This window comes from Urocampus carinirostris, chromosome 14 (assembly GCF_059441175.1).
Source record: "Urocampus carinirostris isolate Australia breed hairy pipefish chromosome 14, RoL_Ucar_1.0, whole genome shotgun sequence".
Lineage (NCBI taxonomy): Eukaryota > Metazoa > Chordata > Actinopteri > Syngnathiformes > Syngnathidae > Urocampus > Urocampus carinirostris.
Window position 1 is genome coordinate 18,188,587 of NC_142362.1, and position 27,014 is coordinate 18,215,600.

At 39.2% G+C, this 27,014-nt stretch overlaps 1 protein-coding gene across 1 annotated transcript in view; it reads right to left on the minus strand.

Moving 5' to 3' along the window:
• Positions 1 to 27,014, minus strand: part of LOC148352840 (unconventional myosin-X-like) — an 80,310-nt gene that overhangs the window by 19,732 nt on the left and 33,564 nt on the right. Inside the window, exons 15-24 of the mRNA XM_088352330.1 lie at positions 21,841 to 21,947; positions 12,505 to 12,718; positions 10,766 to 10,926; positions 10,566 to 10,599; positions 8,506 to 9,258; positions 6,639 to 6,762; positions 5,028 to 5,271; positions 4,858 to 4,953; positions 2,163 to 2,256; positions 1,857 to 1,912 (exon numbers count right to left, since the gene is read on the minus strand). Of these exons, the coding sequence (XP_088208456.1) occupies positions 1,857 to 1,912; positions 2,163 to 2,256; positions 4,858 to 4,953; positions 5,028 to 5,271; positions 6,639 to 6,762; positions 8,506 to 9,258; positions 10,566 to 10,599; positions 10,766 to 10,926; positions 12,505 to 12,718; positions 21,841 to 21,947 (1,883 nt within the window). The remainder of the gene's footprint in view (positions 1 to 1,856; positions 1,913 to 2,162; positions 2,257 to 4,857; positions 4,954 to 5,027; positions 5,272 to 6,638; positions 6,763 to 8,505; positions 9,259 to 10,565; positions 10,600 to 10,765; positions 10,927 to 12,504; positions 12,719 to 21,840; positions 21,948 to 27,014) is intronic.

Consider the following 27,014-nt stretch of genomic DNA (forward strand, 5'->3'; position numbering starts at 1 on the left):
TGTGATGCATTACAAACAGAACTTTAACTTTGGTGCCGTCTTTTGCATCTTAACAAAGCTTTCCATAAACACAACGGCACTTTTATTGTAAAATAACATTTTATTGCAAGAACACTGAACTTATGCATGAACTCTTCAGCTCCTGATTTTTCCAGTGACGTGATCACACGATTTCGGTCACCATAGCGATCGTGTTCCTGTGGACATGCACGAAACTTCATCCCTCTCTGCCCCAATAATGACGAAGGGACTTTGTCACCTTTTTAGGAAGAAAAAAGCTTGAATAGTTAACTATCTGTACCTTTCCATAGCTTCACTACTATGAGCACACTGCTTCACTACACCTATACTCGGCATACAGGGCCGCCTACACACTTCAATCGCTTGATACAGGAAGCCAGACTAGTATATGGGGGCTCCCGAGATGTGTAGACAAAGATCTAATCAATAATTTTTCATACTGAAAATACTCCCTGAAACTTGATACTTACTGATGAGCAGCGTCTTTATAAAAGATTTTTAAAGTAAAACAAAAAAACAACATATGTTTACATTTTTACCCTTAGGGACAATCCTTATGGCACCGAATGATTTCAATATTTACTGAATTTAACTTGTATGGCTGACTACTGCTTTTCGAGATGGAAATAGAATATTCAACCTAAAAGAAATCCCTAAAAATGCTGATATACCAACAATATGAGAAAAATGGGCGTTGTTAACTGGAAAATCCCCGCCTATCCACTTTAAAAAAATTCTAAAAATCATAACAAAATAGTATTCACATTTGAAAATATGAAAAATATTTTATATTTCATTCAAGTCTACTATTCTGTCCGTGTGAAAAAAAAATACAAATAACAATAATGTGAAATCACAAAATAAAAATTTACACTAATATAAAAAATAAATATACCAATGTAACAACAAAAATATAATAATATAATAAAAAAATAGAATAATAGAAGTAATAAAAAATTTATGAAATAATATTTATAATACAAATAATAACAGCAATAATGATAAATGATAAAAATAAAAACAAAAATGAATAAATAGCAGGGATCTACTGTAAAACGTCTCAAATCTTCATTAAAAGTATACATATTTAAAAATGTGGAAAATATTCACATATTATCAATGTCTACTATTATTTCTGTTTGGAAAGTGAATACAAATAACAATAATTTTAAATACGTCACATAAAAATATACAATAACAAAAGAACAAAATATATATGATAAAAATATATATATAAATAATATAAACATAACAACAATAATATAATTATATAATGAAAATAGAAAATTAAAAGGAAAAAAAACATTACTAGTAAAAATAAAAAAGTACATTAATAATAATAAAGATAATGGCAATATTAATAAAAGAGAAGGTGATCCAATGTAAAAAAAAAAAATCTCCAATAGTAATATAAAGTATTCACGCTTAAAAATGTGCAAAATATTGATATTGTTTCTATACAAACTATTTTGAGTGGAAAATAAAATATAAAAAAATCAATAACATATGATAAATACGTGTAAATAAATATAAAACCATATAATATAAAAATAATGAAAATAATATTAAATCAATCACATAAAATAAACTAATGAAATATAATTATAACAATAAAACAACAATCATAAATAGCATTAATAAAATCGTAAGAATAACAATAATAATAAAATAATAGCAACAATAATACAAATAACAACAGCAACAGTAATTAAAATAATGCATACACTAAATTTGTGATTCTGATTTTAAAATGTCATTTTGATGTAGTCAGCCACTATAACAGGAAATAAAAGAAATGTGTACAATGCCATTTGCCTTTTCTGGACAACGCATACCTGTCAGGGTTGTCTGATGCACAAACCGAATCAATCAAGCCCACATCCAGGGTGCCCTGTAAAGACAAAAGAAAGGTGAATAATTAAGTAATACAGTCATAGTTACAGATAGCAATAAGTTAGGTTAAAAGTTAAGTTTGGAATTATCAAAATATTTTTAGATTTACCGCCAAAAAATATAATACAGGGGTCGCTGAAATGTGAAAGTTCTCTTGTGTTACACGCATGTTTTATTAGGATTGGCGTGGGATTGTGGCCCATCATGGAGAGCAAGAATGAAAAGTTGTGGGTTACAAGACCACTAACCACAGCGTTCTTTGGGTTGGCTTGCTCATGATGCATTTCGGTAAGTTGCTCCGGACTGGCGGTGTGGACCCGACTCAACACGCTGAACCAACCGCTGGATGGAACCGCGGGGAGTTTAGGAAAGAAAAACCAAAGAGATAATTTCAGTACAGTTCATTGGGAGTGTTCATTTGAAAAATATGTCATGAACAAATACAGTCAATCCCTGGGATATGATATAAATATGATCTGAGGTGGGAATCGCAATGTGAAATTGCTCTATTGATAATTAGCTAGGGCAGAACGGCGGCGCAGTGGTTAGCGCGTGTGCGGCACAGTTCTGAGGTCATGAGATCGAACCTCCTGTGTGGAGTTTGCATGTTCTCCCCGTGCTTGCGTGGGTTTCCTCCAGCCACTCCGGTTTCCTCCCACATTCCAAAAACATGCATGTTAGGTTAAAGTCCAAATTGTCCCTAGGTGTGAGTTGTCTGTCACCATGTGGTCTGCAACTGGCTGGCAACCAGTTCAGGGTCTCCCCTGCCCACTGCCTGAAGATAGCTGGGATGGGCTCCAGCACCCCCGCGACCCTACTGAGGATAAGCGGTGCAGATAATGAATGGATGGATGGATAATTAGCTAATGCTTTCCGAATCTCCGGTATGGTTGATGAAAATTATAAATATAAATAGTGTGTAGTAAATACTGCTAGTAGATAATACATGTGGATATGATTAAATAACCTGGCAACCAGTTCAGGGTGTCCCCTGCCCACTGCCCGATAATAGCTGGGATGGGCTCCAGCGCCCCCGTGACCCTACTGAGGAGGAGCGGTGCAGATAATGGATAGATGATGATTAAATAACATTTTTAATTAATAAACATGTGGAAAAAAATTACATTTTATTTACTTTTGGTTTAATGTGAGCAGCACGGCGGCGCAGTGGTTAGCGCTTGTGCGGCACAGTTCATGTCTTGGGAACCTCCTGCGTGGGTTCAAATCCAGCTCCAGACTTCCTGTGCGGAATTTGTATGTTCTCCCCGTGCTTGCGTGGGTTTCCTCCGGGCACTCCGGTTTCCTCCCACATTCCAAAGACATGCATTTCAGGTGAATTGGTTGGTCCAGATTGTCCCTAGGTGTGACTGAGCGAGTGAGTTGTCTGTCCCTGTGTGCCCTGCGATTGGCTGGCAACCAGTTCAGGGTGTCCCCTGCCCACTGCCCGACGATTGCTGGGATGGGCTCCAGCACCCCCGCGACCCTACTGAGGATAAGCGGTGTAGCTAATGAGATGAGATGAGATGAGGTTTAATGTGACTTGAGCTGGTCGAGTGGAGTAGCGGGTGGTTATCAGTGGGGGTGAGGACACGGCGAGTTGAAATGAAAACTGATTTCGAAACTGCCATTTGCGAAGCTTTTCATGCCCTTGGAAGAATCCGTTGTTTTGGCGCATCTTACTTAATAATTGTCCTGATCTTTGATTAGATACGTTCATGCAACCTCGCGATTTGTGTGCTTTATTTGCATTACTTGATTATCGCAAGCTTCGTTTGCATGGTTATCAGGTTTTTGCCTCTCCTTTTAGCAAGCCTCGGACCCAAAGCGAATAAATACAGTACAAAGAATACTGTATTGTATCATTAAGTCACAGCCGTAATGAAAAACAAAATTATGAACTGTGGAGGGTAATCCAGCCAATAGCATATTTTTATTTTTATGATGCAGTGATTCAAACCGATAGCAGACCAGCATTTAATATGAAATCAACCAATTGCAAACAGGCATCTTAGAGACATCATATACACGAACAGCGCAAAGTCAAAATGTGATGAATTTTGAGGCAAGAAAAATAATCTGTTGTTGATGTCGTCTACTTAGGTAAATTCTGTAAAAGGGAGCTGAAGAAACATGCCACTATGTTAAGTAAAAATGCCAAAAGGCAGGTACGACATATCCAGATTTTGTTCACCTTTTTCATGGCTAAGACACTTTTTAAGGACTTTCAAAACCAATTTTCCAATTTCTCCAGTAGCATTAAAAGAAAAAAATCTGGTGTGAATAATAAATTTAGCAGAGCCACAAAAGTATATGCGAATTACTTATGCGATTTATCAAGACATATGATATTTATATCTTGAGTAAATTGCAAATATATTTGTTATATTTGTTCAAATCTCTTCCTGTATAGATGTTGGGTAAAAATTACAATAAGTAGCTTACATTTTCAGATGCAGGAAGTTCTTCCCAATACAATTTACCAGTGGGAAGCGTTACACTCATTTTTTGCAAGGCCCATAATAAATGTCCATAAATGATACCTAATCCTTGACCTAAAATAGATTTCATTGTGCCCTGTTTAGGTGTAGTATGCACTTGAATACTTGGGCGGGATTTATAGGGGGCGAGGACATTTAATAGGATAATACCGTACAAACTAAAGTCAGATGCAGTTATCACAAGGGAAAAAGAAAGGCAATGGCCAAGCAAAGCTACCATAGAGCAGTTTCGGTGTCATTTTTAAACAGACTTGTTGAGAAACATGGCAACATTTTCAAGTATTTACAAGCATGTCACCCAAAATTTAAGTACTTTTCAATCCTTGAAAAAAAAAAACATTAAACTCCAGCATCAGTACAAACTCTGCATATCCCGGGGAGCCACTGTACATTTTTGAGTCATGTTGGAAATGTAAATGAGATTTTTATATGTCATGAGCAGTACCTAGCATCCTCTGGAGACTCTGCATAGATGTGGTAAGTCCTCTCGTCCATGACAATATTAAGTGCATTTTCCTTCTCATGATTGTCAACAATCTCCCTGTTGGCGGAGCCACAGATGAACAAGCATTTAGCTCTGATTCACTCAATAGCATAGCATCACGGTGGACTTACTTGGCCGTGCGCACGTCAATTGTCCCTTTAAGCTTCTCCTCGCTGTCGTTTTCAAAGTACATTAACTTGGAATCCCGCAGGACGAACCAACGCATCTTCCAATTTCGGCGAGACAATGTAGACATTCCGCCTCCCTTCTTGTAGAGCCAGCCCGACTTGACCGAGTCCTGCTTGGCCCGGAACCACATGAAGGTCTCGTCTTTTAGTACACACCAGCGGCGCCGCCACGGGATCATGAGGCCGCCTGGAAATGGGGGATCGTAATGTTAAAAACAAAAAAAGATGGGTAGTGTATTTGTGAGGTGTAAGTGTGGCAAAATGTGAAACTCAACAAGATCAGTCTAATTTTTGTATCTAGATTGGCGACCATGAGAAAGTGTCAAAAGATGCTTCATGTAAAACGCAATATTCCTGCGTCATACCCAAGATGTCCTATGTGAGGCAGCACAGTGTTAACGGACTGCCATAAAAAAGACCCTTTTTAAGAGCCAGTCAATGCCAAGGTTCTGCTCATCCCTGATGGCACTTGACACTAAAAAACAACAGCAACCAGATGATGACGGTGCTGTATCTGAGTCAGATCAAGGGGCTTCTCCTGCTACTGATAACCATGGAACCCATTACTCTCTCATGCGGGTAAACAAACGCCTACCCCAAAAAAACGGCCTAAAGAAGGATGGCGCCACCAGGCCATACTTGCCCAAGCCGCACCACACAAAGTGGTGCCTTAACAGCCCTAGCGTTAAGGGATCCATAAACTGTGAACCTTTATCACTGTCTACTAAACTTTAGACTTAACAGTCCCCCTGAAAACTGTCACAAAAGGAGTAAAATACTGCATGGAAGTTATCTGATGTGACACCAAAAGTGACCTACGCGAGGCAGCCCAGTGCTAACGGACCAATAAAAAACTTTATATTTAAAAAAAAATTAAAAAATATATTAAAAAAAAATGAAGCATTTTGACAATGCAACTTATTTTTGGGGAAAAAGATAAATAAACACAATGTTTTAAGAAATGGTGCCTTTAACAATGCAAAATTAACTGTTTGAATATAAGAATTAAATACGTATTTTGAGAAGATTTACGACCCGGCAAAAAAGTGAAATTTTCTGACAGTAAAATAAAATAATTACACTTTGTAAAACCAACTACATTATTGTCGTTGTGTGTAAACCGAAATCTCTGAAATCGAAACTGTAAAAATATATATCTTGTGACTTATTTGGAAATTGTTGTTGTCTCTAAATGTTATTGCACTACTCTATTCTATTCTATTCTATTTATTTAGGTAGTAATTGTTTCCTAAATCTGTTTATATAAAATGTATATTTCTTTTTATGTAAACAAGTACATTTATCATGAAATATCTTCAAATGATATATCCTGCTTTCCTGCTCAAACAGGAAATCTTTAGAAGCCCAAAAATTCCGCAATGAATAAATGCAACCTTTTCAAAATAAAATAACATTTAGCTAAATAACAGGCACTCAACAGCAATAAAGATAATTTATATCATATCATTTTGTTAAAAAAACATTTTTTTTTAAAAAAAGCACATAAAATAGGAAATCTATATGAATATTTTTACAGTAAACAAGCCTACTTACTCTTCATATAGAGATAGCCGTGGAAGTAGGGAGGCCCGGTGCCATTCAGCAGATGCAGCCTACCATTAGAGAACTCCTCATCAGTGTCCACGTAGCCATCGTTCTCCTCATCGCTTTCGATAAACTGAAACAAAATCGCTGATGTTTACCTCTTGTCCGCCTTTTGTGTTTTTTAGCAGGCATACTGGAAACTGAATAGATTTGTGTACTGGCAATTTTTAATAATAATACCCATTCTTATGAGGCATAAAAAGCTCCCCATACTGGCATACAGCATCATGGTTTGGCATGCTGGGAGCACTGCTGCGGAGAGAAAAACAACACTGTCCTGGAAATAATCAGCTGCCCTCTGCCCAGTCTGGAGGACATTGATTGTGATACCCCCAGCAGATCTAACGTTAATCTAAAGGATTCTTCTCATTCAGGCCACCACCTCTGTGACCAGCTACTCTCTGGTAAACACTACAGATCCCTAAAAACTGGCTCAGAGACTGTTTTTAGGGCAATCCTCACCCTAAACAAGCACAAAAGACTGAAAAAAAATAACTTCTAGAACCTCAGAGTGTCATTCTTTCTGTCTTCTATTATATTTTAGTCCTGAATGTAGTATGTTAATTCAATTTCTTCTGTAGATGTGTAGTGAAACGAATTCCCTTGAATGGCTGAGTGTGTGTCTTGATTAAAATACAAAAAAACCTTACCAGTACCAATACATCACGGTTAAATGGTGCCTCTAGCCTCATTTCAGATCATGAGATTGAATGTCAGTAAATAAAAAATATCTTTAAAAAAACTGTCATGGTTCTCAAAAAAGTGAGACAAATTCAATCAATATTTAGTGCACTACAATAGACATCACTCACTCAAATTTGGAACAACATGGAAAATATATGCATGGAAACAATTTTGTCTCCAAGCCATATGCACTTTTGAAAAGAGCCATATATGGCCCGCGAGCCATAGGTTTCTGCCCCGTGTTGTAAATTTTGCCTGTACTTGAACTCATTGTTACCATATTTCTTTCTTTTTGGCTTTTCTTTATTACATGATTATCCTGGAGTACCACTTCTAATGTTGTTGTAAACCAGAGGTCTCCAAAGTGGTGCGCGCGGGCACCCGGGTGCCCTTTGAAGACAGCTTAGGTGCCCGCAGACCTGTTCTAAAAATACCCCACCAGTGCTTGGTCATTGTGATTTTTCTTTGTAGTTGAGTCAAATTAACCTACCTCACACTTCTCCTTCCTCCTTTCTTTTTATCTTCCTCTTTACCTCCTTCCATCTTTCTCTTTTGTCCCTTTCTTTCTATTTCTCCCTTTTCTATCATGTTTTCTCTTTCTCCCTTTCCTTTTTACTTACTCTCCTTTTATGTTCCTCTTTTTCCCACCTTCCTTTTTTCTTTTACTGTTAGTCTCTCTCTCCTACTCTCTCTCTCTTTCTCTCTCTCTTTCTCTCTCTCTCACTTTCTTTGTCCATTTCTTTCTCAATCTCTCTTTCTCCCTCTCTGTCTTTTTTTCTCCCTCTCTCTCTTTTTTCTCCTATTATTTCTCTTTTTTCTTTCTCTCTCTCTTTCACTCTGTTTTCTTCTTGATCTATCTTTCTCTCTTCTTTTCGTGACTTTTTCTCCTTTTTTTCTACTTTTAATATTTAACCTGGTAATAACAAAGTAACAACATAGCAAGTAGTAAAAGATAAGTAATTATTTTGGAAATGTATATCCAATTGGTTGCCCCTTTCACTAATAAGTAGCAAAAATGAGCTCTCAGCTTGAAAATGGTTGGAGACCCCGTTTGTAAACAATGTTCACGACATTGTTATCAGTGACAATAAAGACAATTCTAATTATAATTCTAACTTGAAAAAGTCCTCACTGAGTCGGAGCTGCCCTTGTAGGACTCAAGGCTGTTGTGGGTGCAGGATGATTTGCGCAGCAATTCCTCGGTGGTGATTTGGCCCTCATTGATGCTTGTGCCCGAACTCCCGTTTGCCTCCTCAAACTCCTCCTGGTCGTAATCCGACTCATCATCAGGCAGGTTGGAGCCAGACGGCGACTGGCTTGGAGGCAATGGATTCAAAACTTTGTCGTCAAGGTGAGCAGGGTGAGGATCTTGTGGGTGTGGGATATGATCGAGTCCATTGGAAGGAGAAGCCAAAAGTGGGCCGACCAAGAGTCCCTCGGAAAAAGCCGGCGGAGGAGGCGGGAGACTTTGGAATATAACGTTCCCAAGGGGAGCAGCGGCTAGCGGGGGCAAGTCAGGAAGTGGAACGCATTCATCCTCGGCGTGGAAACCCTCGTCCACTTCCTCCTCGGCTAGAGGAGCCGCGGATTCCGTCAAGTCGTGGAGGTTCTCCTCGCTGGATAGCGATGGCTCTAGGGCACCGAAGTCCAAGAGCTCCAGGAACTCAGTCGCCACGCGGGAAGCCTCTTTCTCTAGTCGATAGATTTCGGCCTCCCGCCTCTGCCGAAGGTCTTCGCGGGGGATCTCGCCCAAAAGGTGGACGTTGTCCTCCTGCTGCCTTTGCAGCCGTTCGATTTCTCTCTCCAGTCGTAAGATCTCCTCCATTTGACGGCTCTCCTCGTCCGAGGCGTGATGGTTGAGGGACACGGTTTGAGAGGGTAGAGTCTGGAAACAAAATCAGGAAAAGGACGGTTTGTTGGGTCACAATGCACATATACTTGCCTCTGGCGAAACAAAATGGCCTGGCAAACCAGGGGAAGACCACATGCTTGCCTAACCCATCACAGACCTCACTAAACGAACACCCCCCGCTACCAATATATAATGTTTTTTTTCCCAGAATTCAGAGTTGATAAGGATGGAGTCAGGCATCACACAGCAATATTTTTTTCATTGCACTTTAATTATAATTTAGGCTAGTCTCAAAGCACTAAGTCTTAAATATTTTTGCTATTTATCTTGAAAGCCTTTTAATTTTCTCTTTAAAGTCTTTAAAACATTTATACCCAGGAGTTCCATAAGTAATCTCATTGCATACAAAGGTTCACCATTGATACTGTGGATATCAATCACAATAAAAACAATCCTATTCTTCCTTTTACCTCTGCTGGTTTCCTGACTACTTGAGTCAGCTAGGAGTCATAAATACTGTATGCAGGAATGGCCAATGTTCTATGAAGATTTACACTGAAGAGCACGAATACAATCACACACATACAGAAACACACAGTGAAGTAAATGATGAAGGACCAATTCAGTAAATGGATCGTTTGCCCCAACTTCCTGGGATATTTTACTCAATATTATATTGACAAACTTGGAATATATAGGCTCACATGATACATTTTTTTGTTGTTGTTGTTTTTATTAGAAAATATGTACTGTTTATGTCTGTGGTTACTGGCAATATTTCTACAAAATGTTAATCTTCAAATAAATCATGTAAGTCAGGAAAGTGAAATAAATTCGAAAATATCACTTTACTTCTGGTTATTTTGCATTATGCATACATTGAACCCTCGTTATCGCATGGGGTTAGGTTCCAAAAACAAACCGTGATAAGCGAAATCTGTTAATTAGAAAACTATATTTTTTAATATGAATATTATAAAACATATAATATAGTTATTATAAATACAATAAATAAAAAAGAATATATAAAACAAATATTATACAATTATTATACAATACTGTATTATACATTGAAACCAAAGAACAAACCCAAGCATTTCATTAACAAATACAATTACTATATACTGTCCCTGTGCAGATGTGTTATTATACCAATACTGTCTCTCTTGGGGACTGTTTGGCTTATCAGAATGTAAAACCCAAAGCATGATAAAAATCCGTTAAGCTGCAAGACTGTGAAAGGTGAACTGTATTGTAGCAAAGGATTACTGTATTTATTTTAGCATAAAACCACCTGTTGGACCACAAAAAAATGTGACGATGCATTTTTATGGTCTTACCTTTTGGCAAGCGCCATTCAGAAGCAGAGAGCTCCTGTGGGGATAAAAAAAATAGAACAAGGGTATTACTTATTGATGATCAATCCAAGCATCCATTCAAAGGAAGGCTTTTTATGTTAAGTGACATTACATTACAGTCTATCAAAAGCAAGAGAGCATGTATTATAAGGGTTTTGCTGAAGGTGAAATTACTCAGTCACCTTTGAACGTCCCCATTGGCAGCCTTTTTCTGTTCCTCTTCTTTCTCCCTGACCAGCCTGAGCTCCTCTTCGGCTTTGGTCTTCAGCTCCTCATCCAGAAGCCTCCGTTGCTCCTCCTCCTTGTTCCTCCTTTCCTCTTCCATCCTTCTTGCCTCCTCCTCCTTTAAAGGTATTCCCAAACAAAATTGTTTATTCTGCCCCAAGATTATGCTAATATGTTGCAAAATATTCCAGGTGCAGGGAGGCTCGAGAAATTTAGTTGCAAAGTTGAACAATCTGGTTTGTTTCCTTTAGAATTGCGATGTCATTGAAGGAACACAACACTTTAAAAATGGTGAATCCCATTAGCAAAACAGGTGAGGCAGCTCCAAAACAGACAGCGATTGTAGGGAACAGCAATTGCATACCGTTTATTTCGGCTTAGAGGTGGGCGATTGTGTCTTTTCTTTTGTTTTCGCACCATGTGTCGTGGTTGGTCTTATTTTGTCCAGCTAGCTCCCCGTTAGTATCTGGGCTTTTCCAAGGCTTTACCGTTTTGTTTGCCCCCAGCTTGTGCTCATTGTCTGCCCACCGTGTGTTGTTTGGCTGGCTAGACTGGCGTTTGCGCCGGTTTTGCCTAATCCTTGGTTTATTTATTCCCGACCGGCTCGCATTTGTCAATGTAAGGGAAATTATGTGCGAAGTGTGCCTTTTATACTATACTACAATACTTTTTTACATTTATATTTACTCAATAATTGTGCAGTTGCCTTTTCGAGTTGTTTTCGGGAGCGAGCGCCTCCAGGGTCGGGAGCGTCGGTTTCCCAGGCCAAAGGACCTTTGTTTCTACAGAGATGGAAGCTCCCTATCTGTTATCAAACAGGTGCACGGAACTCCTTTTGGCAAAACCATGCAACCCAAGGACGGGAACATAACTTTCCCATAGCCAATTGAACTCTGTTTCAACAACATTGAGGTCACTGGTAATTTCCCAAGACTCCTATCTATATGCAAACAATAAACTTATGTGATGTATCCTCTATTATGCTCTCACGCCATCCAGCGACCAACATTATACACTGCATTTGAATATGTGATTCCTGCCTAAACCAATCAATTGCTTACGTGCCCGTGTTTTACTCTATCCTCCAATCAGAAATCAATGAAACGGTATGAAAAGGAGGCTCACGCTTCAGTCTGTATCATCGCAATCCAAGAACGCAAATTTGCCTGGTTTCAATGTGCTTGCTTTTCTGAAATAAACAAGTTTGATTGTAACTAAAAAGTTTCCTATTTCATCCGGAAATTGTTTTGAACCTGACAGTCACCATCACCATTACTGCTTTTAGTTATTGGTTCCCGGTTACCCTGGCTGCTCTCCGCATGTTCTTTAGGTTGGCCAGCCTGCGTTTTTCCGCTGAGGCTGTGGCCTCTGCATGTTGATCGGTCCTGCTTAGCCCCCCGTTGGCAGCTCTCCGTGTGTTTTTGCCAGTTAGCCTCCTTGCCACTAGTCCTTTGCTGCAACACAATGCCTTGGCTTTCTCCACAAAAACTACTGAAACTTTGCTCAAAACACTCCTAACACCTCTGACTAATCAACATGAAAAATATGGCGACTAGCTTGCTAGGGTCCTGGTATTCCTCTTCAAAATGCTTTATCTTGGAAGATAATTGGAATATGCCGATGAAATATATGTAGATTTTGCAAAAACACATGTACTATTTTCTCACATTTTGCATGTTTAAGAATTTGGGATTACCTCTAACCGCCTCCTCTCCTCTTCTTCCCGTCGTTTGCGCTTTTCCTTTTCCTCTCTGAGCTGCCGGCAGAGGGAGCGGGCTAGCCGACCGCGGTGGTGTTTCTGCAGGATGACGGAGGCCGAGCGCAGGCGTAGGAAGCTGCGTCTCCAGAAGTGAGCCCGGTAGTTCTTTTGGATGGTGACGGCGCTGGCCAGTGCCCTCTTGTACTGCTTCCTATTGGAGATCAAACCCGTTTGAACAGTTTGTGCTTCACCCCTCTATATACAAGCTAATTTTGTTACAAAAAATTCAAGATACAAGATGTCTATCGAGCAAAAATAGTGCCCCATATTCGACAGAAAATCCAAGTTATAAGACTTTGCAGACATTACCACCAGTGTTGGGACTAATGCAGTACAAAGGAACACGTTACTGTAGCGCAATTACTTTTCTCAGTAACAAGTACTGTAACGGGGCAGCACGGCGGCGCAGTGGTTAGCGCGCCGCACACATTAAAGTGAGGTAAAGAGAAAACACGCGCGGCACAGTTCTGAGGTCATGAGATCGAACCTCCTGTGTGAAGTTTGCATGTTCTCCTCAAGCTTGCGTGGGTTTCCTCCGGGCACTCCGGTTTCCTCCCACATTCCAAAAACATGCATGTCAGGTTAATTGGCCGTTCCAAATTGTCCCTAGGTGTGAATGAGCAAGTGAGTTGTCTGTCCCTGTGTGCCCTGCGACTGGCTGGCAACCAGTTTCTCCTGCCCACTGCCTGAAGACAGCTGAGATGGTCTCCTGCACCCCCGCGACCCTACTGAGGATAAGCGGTGCAGATAATGGATGGATGGAAGTAATGTAACGCGTTATTGTTCAAATTTTGAAACTCAACTGTAGTTACAACATGGTGGTACTTATTCAAAGCAGATCATGAATTAAAACATCCACTGACTGCTAATCTTCCTTCACTCAGAATGTAACATACAACCCTCAATCCACCAGCAAACATCGCAGAAGAAAGGGTGGGCGGGTGTGTTTATATTTACCAACAAAGTACAGTTACACAGGGATCAGAATGGAGATTTTCATTTTCAGCTGAAATAGCCAGGGTCCAGGAATACAGCAGGGCGGAAACAAGAAGACAAAATGGATATGGAGTGTCTAGCCTAAGTGTTTGTCTGAAAACTCTCAAGATTACACAGGCCAAGAAATATGAAGGGTTCACAACTTCCAATTGATGGTGTTCACATTTTCTTCTATTGCTTTTATTATGTGGCTATTTTAAAGCAGTTTAAGGGGTCAGCTCCAACGCAGGTACATACAGTAAACTGTAACTACCGTAGAGTTACTCTCAGAGTAACAGACTACTTTTATGTCAGTAATCTGGGGGGTAACTGAATTATTTTTTCTGTTTCAGTAACGTGCCCACCGCTGGCTGTGATCAAACCAATAGCAGACCAGCATCATGATGTCGAAAAACTCCAGACTAGTGTCTTAGGGATATAATTTGCTCACTCATACACACCAACACTACAAAGTTTGAATTTGTTGTTGAGGTCTTACAATGGAGAAAATGCCGTAACGAGGCGCTGAAAAAACACCTTATTCCTCACCGCAAAGTGAAAACGGCATAAGACGGGGTGGATGTATCCCGGAGGTCTCGGTAGTTTTTTTTCTGGACGAGTGTGAACATGGCGTGTCACCGCAAGCTTGCCAGTGATGTTGCGGGCCTTGTGCCCACCGCCATCCCTGGTTTAAATAAACAGGGCTGGGAGTGTTTACGGTCTGATGAGCATGCGGTGGTGTGGGCTGGTGCGCTCGGCCCTGTGACTAAGCCTGCTCGCACGCACGCGTGTTCTGTACGTGCACACGTGTATCGTACGTGCACGCGTGTTTCAAGTACGTGCAGGCATGTTCAGTAAGTATGAGGCCGTTTGAGAAGTAAATCATATTTGCTCTCATGACATTGTTCTTTTGCACATGCACAACTATACTCTCATACAGACACAGTCATATGACAACCACTACAATACTCTCTCATGGTAACTACTATACTCTCATACACACTACTATACACAAGTACATATACTACTATACTCTCAAACACACTATACTCTCTCACACATGCTACTATACTCTCTTACTTAGACTACTATACCCTCTCACACATATCACTATACTCACATAAACACACAACTATACTCTGTCACACATATACTCACAGGACAAAACCCTCTCACACATATTACTATACTCTCATACTACTCTCTCACACATATTATTATGCTCACACTCACATGACTATACTCTTACTTATATCACTATACTCTTATACACACACTACTATGCTGTAACACACATGCTACTATGCTCTCTCATACATACTACAGTATTATCCTGGGAGCAAATTCAAGTTGACGTCGAACTGTACAACTTATAAGCACTGATCACTGCATCGCCTTGGTCAACAATAGTACCAAAACTAAAACAACAGGGGAGGTGATCCTTTCATTAGGCGTGAAAAAACCCAATGGTAATAGCAATTTTAATGGTGTGTAAGAAAGAATAGTAGTGTGTGTGAGAGTCAGTAGTAGTGTGTAGGAGTATATTAGTATGTTTGTGAGTGTATAATAGTGTGTGCAAGTCTATAATAGTGTGTATGTGGAAGTATAGTAGTAACTGCAAGAGTATAGTAGTACATATATGAAAGCATTGTATTGTGTGTATGAGTAAAGTAGTATGTGTGAGAGAGTATAGTAGTGTGTGTATTAGAGTATCATAGTATGTCTTATAGTATACACTAGTGTGTTTGAGAAAGTATAGTAGTAGAGTTTAGTTGGGCTGCACGATTCCCAAAATCTAATCTATATTGCGACGTGATGTAGTGCGATTGTGTAATCACAAGACACTGTTTTTACCTAAAAAATCTATAGTTCCATGTGTTTTCCCCTCTGTTATTTTATTAATAGAGCATTTGGCCAACCAGAATTGTCACAATTCGGATATTAACGGCGCCAGTCAATCGGGCAAATTTTAGAGGCACTAGCCAATAAAGGTGAGGCAAAGTTTGCAAGCAGCTTGCTATGCCACACAATGTTTGTGTGCATGACTGTGAAAGGTCGGCGGAAGCACAACTGGCCACCAAAACAAAAACAGGGCAACGCAACAACTAGCAGCCTGTTACATTGAAAAGATGACATTTATTGAATTGGACTTTGAGGAAAGTCAGAAGAGTGCAAAGAAATAATAATAACCAGCTGTGCTCTTTGGATTATTATTGCGTCTGGGAATAGGATGCGGTGGCGGCGGGAGAGAAGGCAATAGAGAGGCTGCAGGTCCGGCCTACTGCTACGACTCAGCTACGTAGCAACCCTCACAAGCTACCCTTGCGGAGCCTGTATTTCACTTACGCCACTTTCACTTTTGGGGTTAAAACTCATAAAAAACTGCTTCATTCGTGACTTTTGTATTTTAATCATCGTGGAGAACTTGCTGAAGTGGCAGTTACCCGATGCTAGCGTGCAGCTAGGCAGCCGCTCACTAAATTGCTTTCTTACTCTAAAAGAGAAGCCCTCCAATATTGTTGTACTTTTGTATTCTGACAATAATGACCATTGAATCAACTGCAATTCTGTATTCTGTTTTTATTTTTAAATTTTTAGTTGTTACAATGTTATAGTCGTATACTCTCAAATGGTAATGACGTCATTTTGAGGTAAGCTTGACCCTTGTACCTACTAGGTACTTACATCGTTAGAGCAATCAAAGAGTAAATAAAGGTCAGCAGACAGCAACCCTAACAAAGCTTCACAGAAAAGGGCGCTGTTTTCTTACGGTTTTATCATACAACTATGATTAAGTACTTACAAAAACAATGCTAGCACACAAAATGCACTTTTCTTTTAAAATCGAAAATCGCATTGTAATTGCAATACTGGTCCGACAAATCAGTTTTTTTCCCAAATCGTGCAGCCCTAGACTAAAGTTGTGTGCATGTGTGAGAGTATGATGTATTATGTGAGAGCAAGTATGATTTACTTACAGCCTCTCATATGCACGTGTGTTTGTTGCGTGCACGCGCTTACTATAAACATGTCGCGGCCCACACACAATGCTCTGACCCTTTCACCCCGTGGTTAGCCCCCGCCGTAATCACGCCATTGGCCTGTGACTCATCTGGAGACGAGGATACTGTTACATATAATAACACAAAGGCTGTGCTTGTGGCTCCGCCGAACATTTCCTTTGAAGGGAACCGTTAGGGGGAAAAAAAATCTGTACGCATGCACCTCGTGTTGTGTTTGATGTCACAGATTTAATTCAGATTTTGAAATATTTTATAGACCGTGTTTTAAGATTTTGTAAACTAGCATGTTTGAAAATCTTTGCTTGAAGCAGGTTAAAATGAACAGCTTTCCCATTCGTACAGGAAAAGTATGGAAGCCATTCTATTCTATTCTATTCTATTCTAATAGTTATTTAAGAGGTGCTGTCCAGAATTTACCATTTTACACTTACTGATGCCATCTTCTGGCTTAAATCATCATTTCAGCTTCTGTCAAGTTGCTTGTGTTGTGCGTGCAAGTACGTGCATTTCTTAGATGCGCTCAAATAAACTCTTTTTTTCACCTTTGTTGGGATTAGGATTGGCATTTGGACTGTATTTGAAACAGTCGTTTTCTTACATTTTTGCTACACTAACAGAAAACTGCTAGCACATGCATGGAATCACTCGCCACAACCCTGCTCTTGCCCCCTTTCCTGCTTCCTAATGTGTTGCGAGTTCCAAACAGCTCTGATAAAAGATAAGAGCAAATAGGGTCGATTGATTTTTTTTTATAAAGGCTCTTTGAACTTAGTTGGAAATTGTTAACATATACTTAATGGAGAAAAAATTCTACCTTTAACTTTACAAGGACCTCATACGACACTTGTATTTCTATGTATTATGTGCTACATATTTCTTTAAGTAATTGTTTCCGAAATCTGTTCATATGAAATGTATCTTTCCTTTTATGTAGGAGATTTGTAAGTTAATATATTTTGCATAAAAAAGCTTGGTAAAATGATTTAAACTGCTTTCCTGCTCGTACAGGAAATCTCTGGAACCCCAAGAGCATTAAAAATGGCTATATATTAAACGTCCTTTTGGAAATGAAGAGGACAATTATGTGATATGGTTATTTATTTTGATAACAGGATGTCATTTTTATTAAACATGTACAGCACTTACTATTGTTTACTTTATATTAATCAATCTGGTCATTGGAATAACATTCCATGTTTATAACATCAAAGAACATTTTACTTTTCGTTATTAAAAAAACATTTAAAGAAAAATCAATTTTTAATTTCAAAACTCTTGAAAGCTGCTTTATGAAAAAATGACGCCTGTTGTCAATAAAACCCAACAAGGCGGGGCTACACAACAGACATTTTCTTATCTATTACATTTTAACAATCTTGGGCTTCCATGAAAAGTAAATAAAACCATGGACATGAAATCAAAAGACAATATTATGAAAAGTATACTAATCTTTATGTCACGGTTGCCATGGCGCCCGGGTGGCGCCAGCTGCGGCTCGATGACAGATTGGCTTTCCGTCTATTTAAGCTCAGTGCTCTCACTCTTCCTTTTTCAGTCTGTCAACGAACCTCTGGCCCGCAAAAAGTGGGTTTTGACTCGGACATGTTTACTGTTGGTATTTTCTGCCCGGTATTGCTCCCGTTTATTTTGTCCTGTTTAATATCGGTTTTCAGTTTCGTTCCCGTCTAGTTTGTCCTGTTTAATTTCGATATCCTGTTTTGATATCAATCCTGTCAGTCCCGTTGGTTAATATCGGTTTCCAGTTTTGTTCCCATGCAGTTTGTCTTGTTTATTTTCGATATCCTGTTTTGATATCAATCCTGTCTGTCCAGTCCTGTCCGGTATCGACCCCATTTGTCCAATATCTGCTCGGGCAATTGGTATCGATCTCGTCGGCCTCTGGCTTTCTATCATTCGACGCCAGACTGCTGCCTAACGTGCATGACTCCCCATTTCCCGTAAAATGAAAAGCTTGTGTGAGAAACGTCACGCATTTGGGTCCTGGTCTTGTTCCGGTTTATGACACTTAAAGGTGGTTTCCATAACTTCAAAATATTGTACTTGCTGATGCCATCTTCTGGCTGAAATAAGAGTTGCAGCCTCTGTCAAGCTGCTTGTATGGTGCATGCAAGTACGTGTCTACCTGAGATGCGCTCGAATAAACTGTTCGTTTTCCTCTTTTTGGGAGGTTGGGCTGGCGTTTGGACTGTATTTAAAAGAGTCCTTTTCCAACTTTCACCATTTTCATCCAAAAACACTATAAAGGCTCTTTGAACTCAGTAGGGCATTGTTAGCACATACTAAATATAGAAAATATTGAATTTGAAAGTTTTTGCAGACACATCAATCTACGCACCCAAACATTAAATATAAAAAATAAAATAAAAAAATTGTGATAAAATCTTGAATTAATAAAATGTAAAGACTAGCAATTACATAGTTTTTTCGAATTATATGCTATTCTAAAAATAGCCATATTACATAATCGCTTGCTTTAGCTAAATGTTGTTAAGATCAAAAGGTCGTTTTTATTTATTACAGCCAAATCTTTTCCTTGAAAGAATTTCATCAGGTGGAAATTGTAAAAATAATTTAACCATAAGGAAAATTACCGTACTCAATCGTCTTGACGTTTGTTATGAACTCAGTGCGACAAAGTAAGTTTCTGTATGCAAAAAGGTTTTTAAGTTAACAATAATTTATGCCTGTCGAGGCACTTCCCTTAACTTCGGCGGTGGTGTCAACTAAAGAAAGCTCTCGCGCTGCTCGGCTCTCGGAGCGAAGCTGTCAAACTCAAGGCCACATGGATTTATAAGGCCCACCAACGCAAATAAAGTGTCTGTCGGCTATCTTGATAAATGGATTTGTTCTTTTTAGCTTGGCAAAGAAATCTGTGCTGAGATGGCAATTTTTCTTTACTTTATATAGCTCTTACGAGTGATTTTGTTGTTGTTGCTGCAACAAATCCTTCTGCGACACCACATGAATAATGTCTTTTAAGATTTCTATTCAAATCGGTGTTTGACTTTAGCATTTATAGTGACATAAATACAGCTGGTGTTAGGTTGGTTTATGTCACAACTTCATAAGAATGCCAATATGCTAAAAGCTGAAGTACCTCCCACAACACCTTTCTTTTTATCATACTCAGAATCTTTGAGAGTCAGCAATACAATACTGTATTTTTGTACAGCATTTATTAGCTATGAGTCCCAACACTTGCAGTGTTGCTAAACAGAGAAGCAAAAACATAATAGCTATGTAAAAAAAGATTGTGATTATCTAGAAATCGAATTATTTAGAATAAGGAGATTAGAGCAAAAACTTTTTCCAAGGGCATGACAATGCTCACGAGTGTGGAGATTTCAAATGAATTTTCATGGTAGTTCCCCGTCTCCTTCCCCTTCTGCATCCACCCACTAACTCCACTTTACCAGCTCAAGTCAAGGGTAAACACAATTTGATTATCCCTTTACATGACTATTTATTTATAATGTTATTTTGTTAAATACAAAATATAAGGGCAATTCTCACAAGAGGATGTTTTAATTTCAAACTGCCATCTCCTCCCTTTGTGCATCCACCCGCTACTTCACTCGACCATCTCAAGTCTCGACACATCAAAGATGAATACGATTTCTTTTTTTTTAAATGTTTATTTATTTGATTATATGTATGTATATTACATTTAAATAGTACTTACTATACACAATTTTGTTATTTTAATGTTTTGTCTGGGGTACCAAGCGTTCGGAATGAATTAAATAATTACCATCGGTTTCCATGCACCCACCCCATGACAATTTCACCTTGTAATCCCACCTCAGAGCAGAAATATGTTGTATTCTAGGGGTTTTACTGTAATAATGTGCAATATTTGATATTTGAAGAGCCAGTAAAGCAGTTTTTTCGAGTATTTATGTTTCAATTACCTATAATTGTGGCTGTCTAAAAGTGTCATTTAGGAATGAGCACTTATCTTTGCAAAGACAAGCCTTTTTTATATAATGAAATTGAGTTGGCGCGCATGCTGTAACATTATGACTTCACGGAGTTGCAATCGAGGATGTGCCTGAGGATATGGCAAACATTTTATCTTGCCAATAAGCTTATGTACTAGCATGCTTTGTCCTCGCTAAGAGGACAGTTTTGTATTATTAGTGAAACAAAGAAAAAATCCTCGAAGAAAAGCTACAAGTGTCGGGGGCACTCATTTCTTCTTGTGAATTTTCTTGATTAATGGCTATAGAAAGAAATATGACATTATTTCGTTTTTCATAGCTTTTTCTCCTAGTTTTTAACTTCTTTTTTTCTCTCTTTATTCCCCTTTTCTCTTGGAATTGAACCCTGAACTTTCGCACCGTGGGGCTGCGTGTTAATCACCCAAAAATATATTTAAAGTTTTTTTTTCAAAAAATTAAAAAAAAAAACACATTTTTGGACTCCTGCTTCTTCGAAAGATAAGACTGAGTTTATTGTGCTGACAAAAGTTAACTCAAGAGTTAAAGCAGCTTAAGGTTTTAGCTCTCGTGATAAAGAATACACTACAGCTTTAACTTGAGGTTGAAACTGTGTTACCTCTGAGGTTAAAATTGCATAGACTCAGAGGTTTAAACTGCTTTAACTCTGAGGCTAAGGCTGTGTCGACTCTACTATAGAGCTTCACTGAAGATTTAATAAACAAGTTAAAGCTACTTTAATTGTCGAAATGTCCTTGGGCAAAAGATGAACGACTCTAAAGCTAAAACGGTTTTAACTCTGAGGTTAAGTATGCGACACTTTCTGACCTGGAACATCTTTAAAGCTTTAATTCAGAAGTTAAAATACTTTAAAACTGAGGTTTAATCTGAGGTTAAATCTGCTTTAACTCTGGGGTTGAGGTTGTGCCACCTCCTGAATTATTGCATCTTTAAAGTTTTTATTCACAAGCTTAAGCAACTTTAACAAAAAACACGGGTTGCAGCTCAACACCTCACGCTTAATTAACGCCGTGCAAAAATGCTTATTCAGCGCATCTGCAGGCATGGATTTTAAACGCAGCCTTTGTCACATAGAGTAGCTCACATCCGCATGACGGTGATTTCACATGTAGACAAGTACGTCCATTGTAGCCATGATTGGATTAAAAGTCCTGCTCCAAACTTTTTTCTTTGCATGCGTGCATGCAACCAGCGCATGCACGAACGTGCCCGAAGGCATGCGCGTAATCCCTTTCCACCTTCCCTCATACGCATACTTGGCAAAACAAACCCTGCCAACTGTCACTGCCACTCACCTTGCCACATAACTGAGGATGTGGGCGCGGATCACCATGCCAGCTTTGTGCCGCACCTCCTCCCTCTCCTTCTCCAGTCTTTGCTCCAGGGCCTCCTTCAGGAACACCTGCGGGAGGAGCAAATCGTGGGCAGGGGTTTTGAGGATGAGGGGTGTTAGATCCTTATTTCGCCCCGCTGTCTGGAAGCTGCAAGTGGGTTGAAGGGGAGGATTTCAGTGAGCTCCTGGTTGCCTTTCTCCCTCCACAGCTCGGGGCAAAATTGGCATTGCGGAGCTTCTGCGTCTGACGCTGCTTTTGCCACCGTGCAAGCTCATTGTGTGCGCTTCCTGAGCGTTTCCCTTCTTGACTGGCGTGCACCGGCAGCAAGAGAAGGGGAAGGGAGGGACAGTGGCAGAGAGATGGAAGGAGAGAGAAAGGGAGGGAGGGATGGTGGCGGCTGGCCAAAAAAGGCAAGCCACACCTCTTTCTTGCTCTCAGGAAAGACGGAATGTGAGTTTGGTAAACCCTTAGCGCGCTCACAGTCCCCCCAACTCATCTCACAACTTTAGTTTACCCTACTTAAGTTGTGAGAAAACCATGCGACAATACTGCGCCACATGGATAATTACTTTACTCCTTAACTACTGTATTTTATTTTTGTATATCAGTAATGCGCTTTTATTTTACCTAAGAAAGAACTTTGGGTGTGCGTTATACATGAAGTTTTCCAGCAGTCTATTGCTGTACTCATGCAATGATCAGTCAAAAAAAATCGCTGACCACAATCAAAACATTGGAGGCAACAGGAATTGTAACCGGGTCGCGGATCCTAACTGCTAGACCACCAGCGATATAGATAACATATGCAAAGGCATTCATTTTTACCTCATTATCAACGTGGATACGCCTCCCTCAGGTCCAGTTCCTCAAATGGATAGCCAGTGCCTTGGCATAATCATATTTTATTTATATTACATTTTATTTAGTTTTATTGTATTTTAACCATTGTGTGTCTTTGAATTAGGTGTTTTGGGTTGTTAGGTAGGGATAAAGGAGGGGATTTTTTTGGTCTTATTTTATACTGAATGTTTTTATACAGCACTGGCAATTTATTGCCTCAAAAGTGCTTTAGGAATACATTTGATTTGATCACACAATCCTCATTCAAGATACCAGAGACAAATGTAAGAGAATGGAGGAAACAGTAAGAGGTCCAGGAAGATATAAATAAACGCAAAAAACCATGGCAAGGGAAAAAACTCTTTGGTGTATCTGATCACGAATCAGACTTTAAAGACATTAAATAAATACCTTGTTCATTTTATGTTGATAATGTGTTAATAGTTGATGTTGGCAATACATGATTTTAAAACTGGAATTTGACCACTACATGGCACTGTATTGTCTAATGCGGAAAAAATCAGTGCCATATTGCAGTGTAGCAGCGAGTTGCCAGACAAACATCGTGGCGGCCTTAGGCAAGGGTTCCACTTTGTTAAACAAATACAAATTTCTCGACCTAAGATTCTTTTTATGCAAATTGACATTGGTATGATAGTTTGCCTAGAATTCAAATCCATGTTTTTTTTCCTGAATGAAAGCTTTTTGTACAACTAGTAGGCACTAAATATTACACAATGTCCCTTTGCCGCAGGTATTCAACAGCATGTCATGTATAATGCTTAGTTTGAACTGAGAAAAAGCAAAACAAAATGTTATACCAATTTTTAATCAAAAATTATGGGTGCAGTTTATACACAAGTGAGCGTTATACACTTACAAATATGGTATCTTGTCGTCTCCCTACTTTTCTTTAGTTTAAACGTAAATCTCAATTTAGAGTGATTCCTGGCTTTGATGCTTTAGCCAATTAGCCAATATTTAGGCATAGTTATCATGTCAGGTTAAGCAAAATCTTCTTTATTTTTCTTTTGTTTAAAACTACAATTCAAATTGAAGGTATTCCTAGCTCAAATGCTACAGTTTAGCACATTGTTAGGTTTTCCATTGTGTGCTAGCATTATGTGCTAACGGTTTAAGGCAAAGTTATCTTTGAGGCAAAGTTATCTTGTCACTGAAGGCACCAGTAGCTTAGTTCTCTTTGTTTTTTTTTACTCCTCTGCAGCCTCTTCCTGTCTGCTACTGTGCAGCTTGAGTGCTGCACTGGCAAAGCGTAAGTCAGCAGGCTCTCTATGGTGGAGCGGCAGAAGGTCACCACCAGACTTGTGCTCAGCTGTTCCTTTTTGAGCATTCTCAGGAAGGTCGTCCAGGATAAGTACGCAGTGATATGGAACCCCAAGAATTTGAATGACTGCACTCGCTCCACACATTCACCTTTGATATACAGCGGGGCAGGGGTGGCACTGTTTCTCCGGAAGTCCAGGGTGGGTTCCTTCATCTAGGAGATGTTTCATGCTAAGTTGTGAGTTGCAGATCACTTTTCCAGGTTCAGGACCTCTCCCCCATTAACCTCCCCACCACCACTGTGTCGTCGGCAAATTTGACGATGATGTTCTCTGGGTGGGTGTGGCTGCGCTAATAAATACAGTATCTTGTAGCTTATTTCTAAATTCATGTTTCTTTAGTTTAATTTAGAGTGATTCCTAGCCTGGATGCTATAGCATATGGCCTTGGGTTTTCCGTTGTTTGTTAGCTACATTTGATAAGTTTAAAAGTAAATCTCGAACTGAAGTGATTGCTGGATTAAATAGTATAGCTTTGCCAATCATTAGATTGTCCATTATGTGCTAGCATTACGTGCCGGAACTCAAAGGAAAAGCTATCTCGTCACCTAAAGCTAAATTCTCTTTTCTTTTTTAAAGTCTCAAACTAGAGTAGCATGGAATAGTTTCCTCCACAAGTTCACACCCGTTCCCAATAGCGATGACAATAATTTACTAACAGCGATTAAGTACATCATAGCGCTACGTTTTAGGTCGTGATTCGAGTTTGTGTCCCAGATGTGGCGCCAATCAAAGAACTTCACAGCTGCCGGCGGAGGAGGAGGAAGCTTCCACTGTGGTCAGTCAGATCCTCCCCCACCCGGCAACTACCCCAACCCCTCCTCAAGATGCCGAGCGCCTGATTCAGCTCTCACTTCCTCTGCAACACAATCGGCGAGTGTATCATTACATGTACTTTGTTCCACCGCTGAGGGAAACACTTCATCCTATCCTCCACAATCGCCAAACACGGCAAAGTGCGTCGAAGGACTTGCGACCGCGCTATTGAGTGGAGCGGTGATCAAGGCAAAAGTCAACCCGTTGCATGTGTGATGTTGAAAAATGATATTCCGGTTAGATGTGACAACGCCAGAGATGTATACCATATGCTTGACTTTTACAAGCTTGTGTACATTAGTGGTTTAGCACTAGCTATATATCCATTAAGATGTGGCACGTTAGACTTCAAACCCGCCATATGTACAAAAGGGAGTGTGGAGTCAGTGTGTCAGCCGAGCCAGATGCTGCTTAACACGGGGTTCGTATAACTTTTATACGGCCAAATCTAAGCACTTTTAAGGAGTTTCAAAATGTATTTTTCAATTTCTCCAGTACCATTAAAAAATAAATCTGGTGTGAATCCATAGCCCTGTTATTTGAGTCAGTAAGTGCTTTTCAAATATGTCCGCAATCTTCACCCATGTTTTTCACATGCACAAATATGTCTGGAAATGACATATGTGATTTTTAATCTTGCGTGTGACACATTTTACAAAAACAACATGCCCAGCTGTTGTGTGTCAGGTGCAATTTTAAGGAACACATTTTTCTTTTGCAATTCCCAGAAGTAGGCTTTTCCAAAAGCACTGTAGGAGCCTGTGGCAGCAAGTCGTTTAAATAACTGATTGGACTGAGGACATCATAAGGAATGTCCACATTTGCATGGCTCATTTCATATCTGCTAAGTTATTGTAGCGGTCTGGTTTGGACTTATTTGATTGCCTAACGTCAAGAATTTCAAAGAAATGCAACGGCAAAGCGAAGCCACCAGAGCAGGCGTTTCGGCGTAATTTTTAAGCAGACTTGTTATTTTGCCCTTCATTTATTGTGGGGTCTAAACATGGCAACAATTTCAAGAATTTACAAGAGCTTCACCCAAAATGCAAGCACTTTTTAAACCTTAAAATCACAACATTGAAGTTAAATCATTTTTAATATATACTTTGGAGTACAGCGATGAATAATACATGGAGACTACAAAAAATCCTCATGTGAAATGATTTCTCTAGGACATTTTTTTGTGTGAAAACGCCACGGTTATATCCATCCAGATATATTGTAAGTCTATGCTTCTGGCAAGACACGTATGAGCGAACTTTGTTAGAATTGTTGTGAAAATGAACTTTAAAAACTGCACGCAGTATTTGAGAACAAATACATTTAAATCATTATATAACATAATATGGTTTGGTACTCATTCGAATTGGCTCTTTTAGATTAAAATTATAACATACAAAAATTGCCAAGTACATGAAAAGGTTTGACGACCCATGTTTGTATACCAGTTAATGTAATAAAGAAAAAGAAGATACCTTTAAATAATTTGAAAGCATTTTCACCATTTGGTTTGACATAAAACCCTTAAAACCTAAACATAACGTCACTGCCTTTAAAAAAGAATTAAGGCTATTTTCATTAATTATCAACTACCTTCCTCAATGTTTTATGTTTTTTTAAAGAGTTTGTTTTCTAAAATGTTCAGTATTAAATGTACTGTTGCATTCATGTTAAAAAATAAACTACAAAACATCTCATGAATTCATTTTGGGGGGGTATAATAGAGATTTTTACCCAAAATATTTTTGAGCGTTTTTTTTCTCATGACAGCATGGATATATAAGAAATACTCTAAAAGATCCAATGTTCTTGTAGACATTAAATGTCTTATTCATTTCTGTATTCCTTTCTTGTTCTTAGTTCCCTCTAACTTCATCAGCACAAAATTTCCAGACGAACAAAAAAATCACGGGCCTGTAACCAACATAATGTTATTTACTGTAGGCCAGGGGTTGGGAACCATTGGCGCGCGAGCCATATATGGCTCTTTTCATGAATACATATGTCTCAGAGATAAAACTATACTCCTGCAAATCTCTTCAATTGCGCTCCAATTCTGATAAGTGCAGAGTCGAGTTTAGTGTGCGCATAGCTGACGTAGCGCTGGGAATGGTTCAGTCTAGAATAAAAAGATCA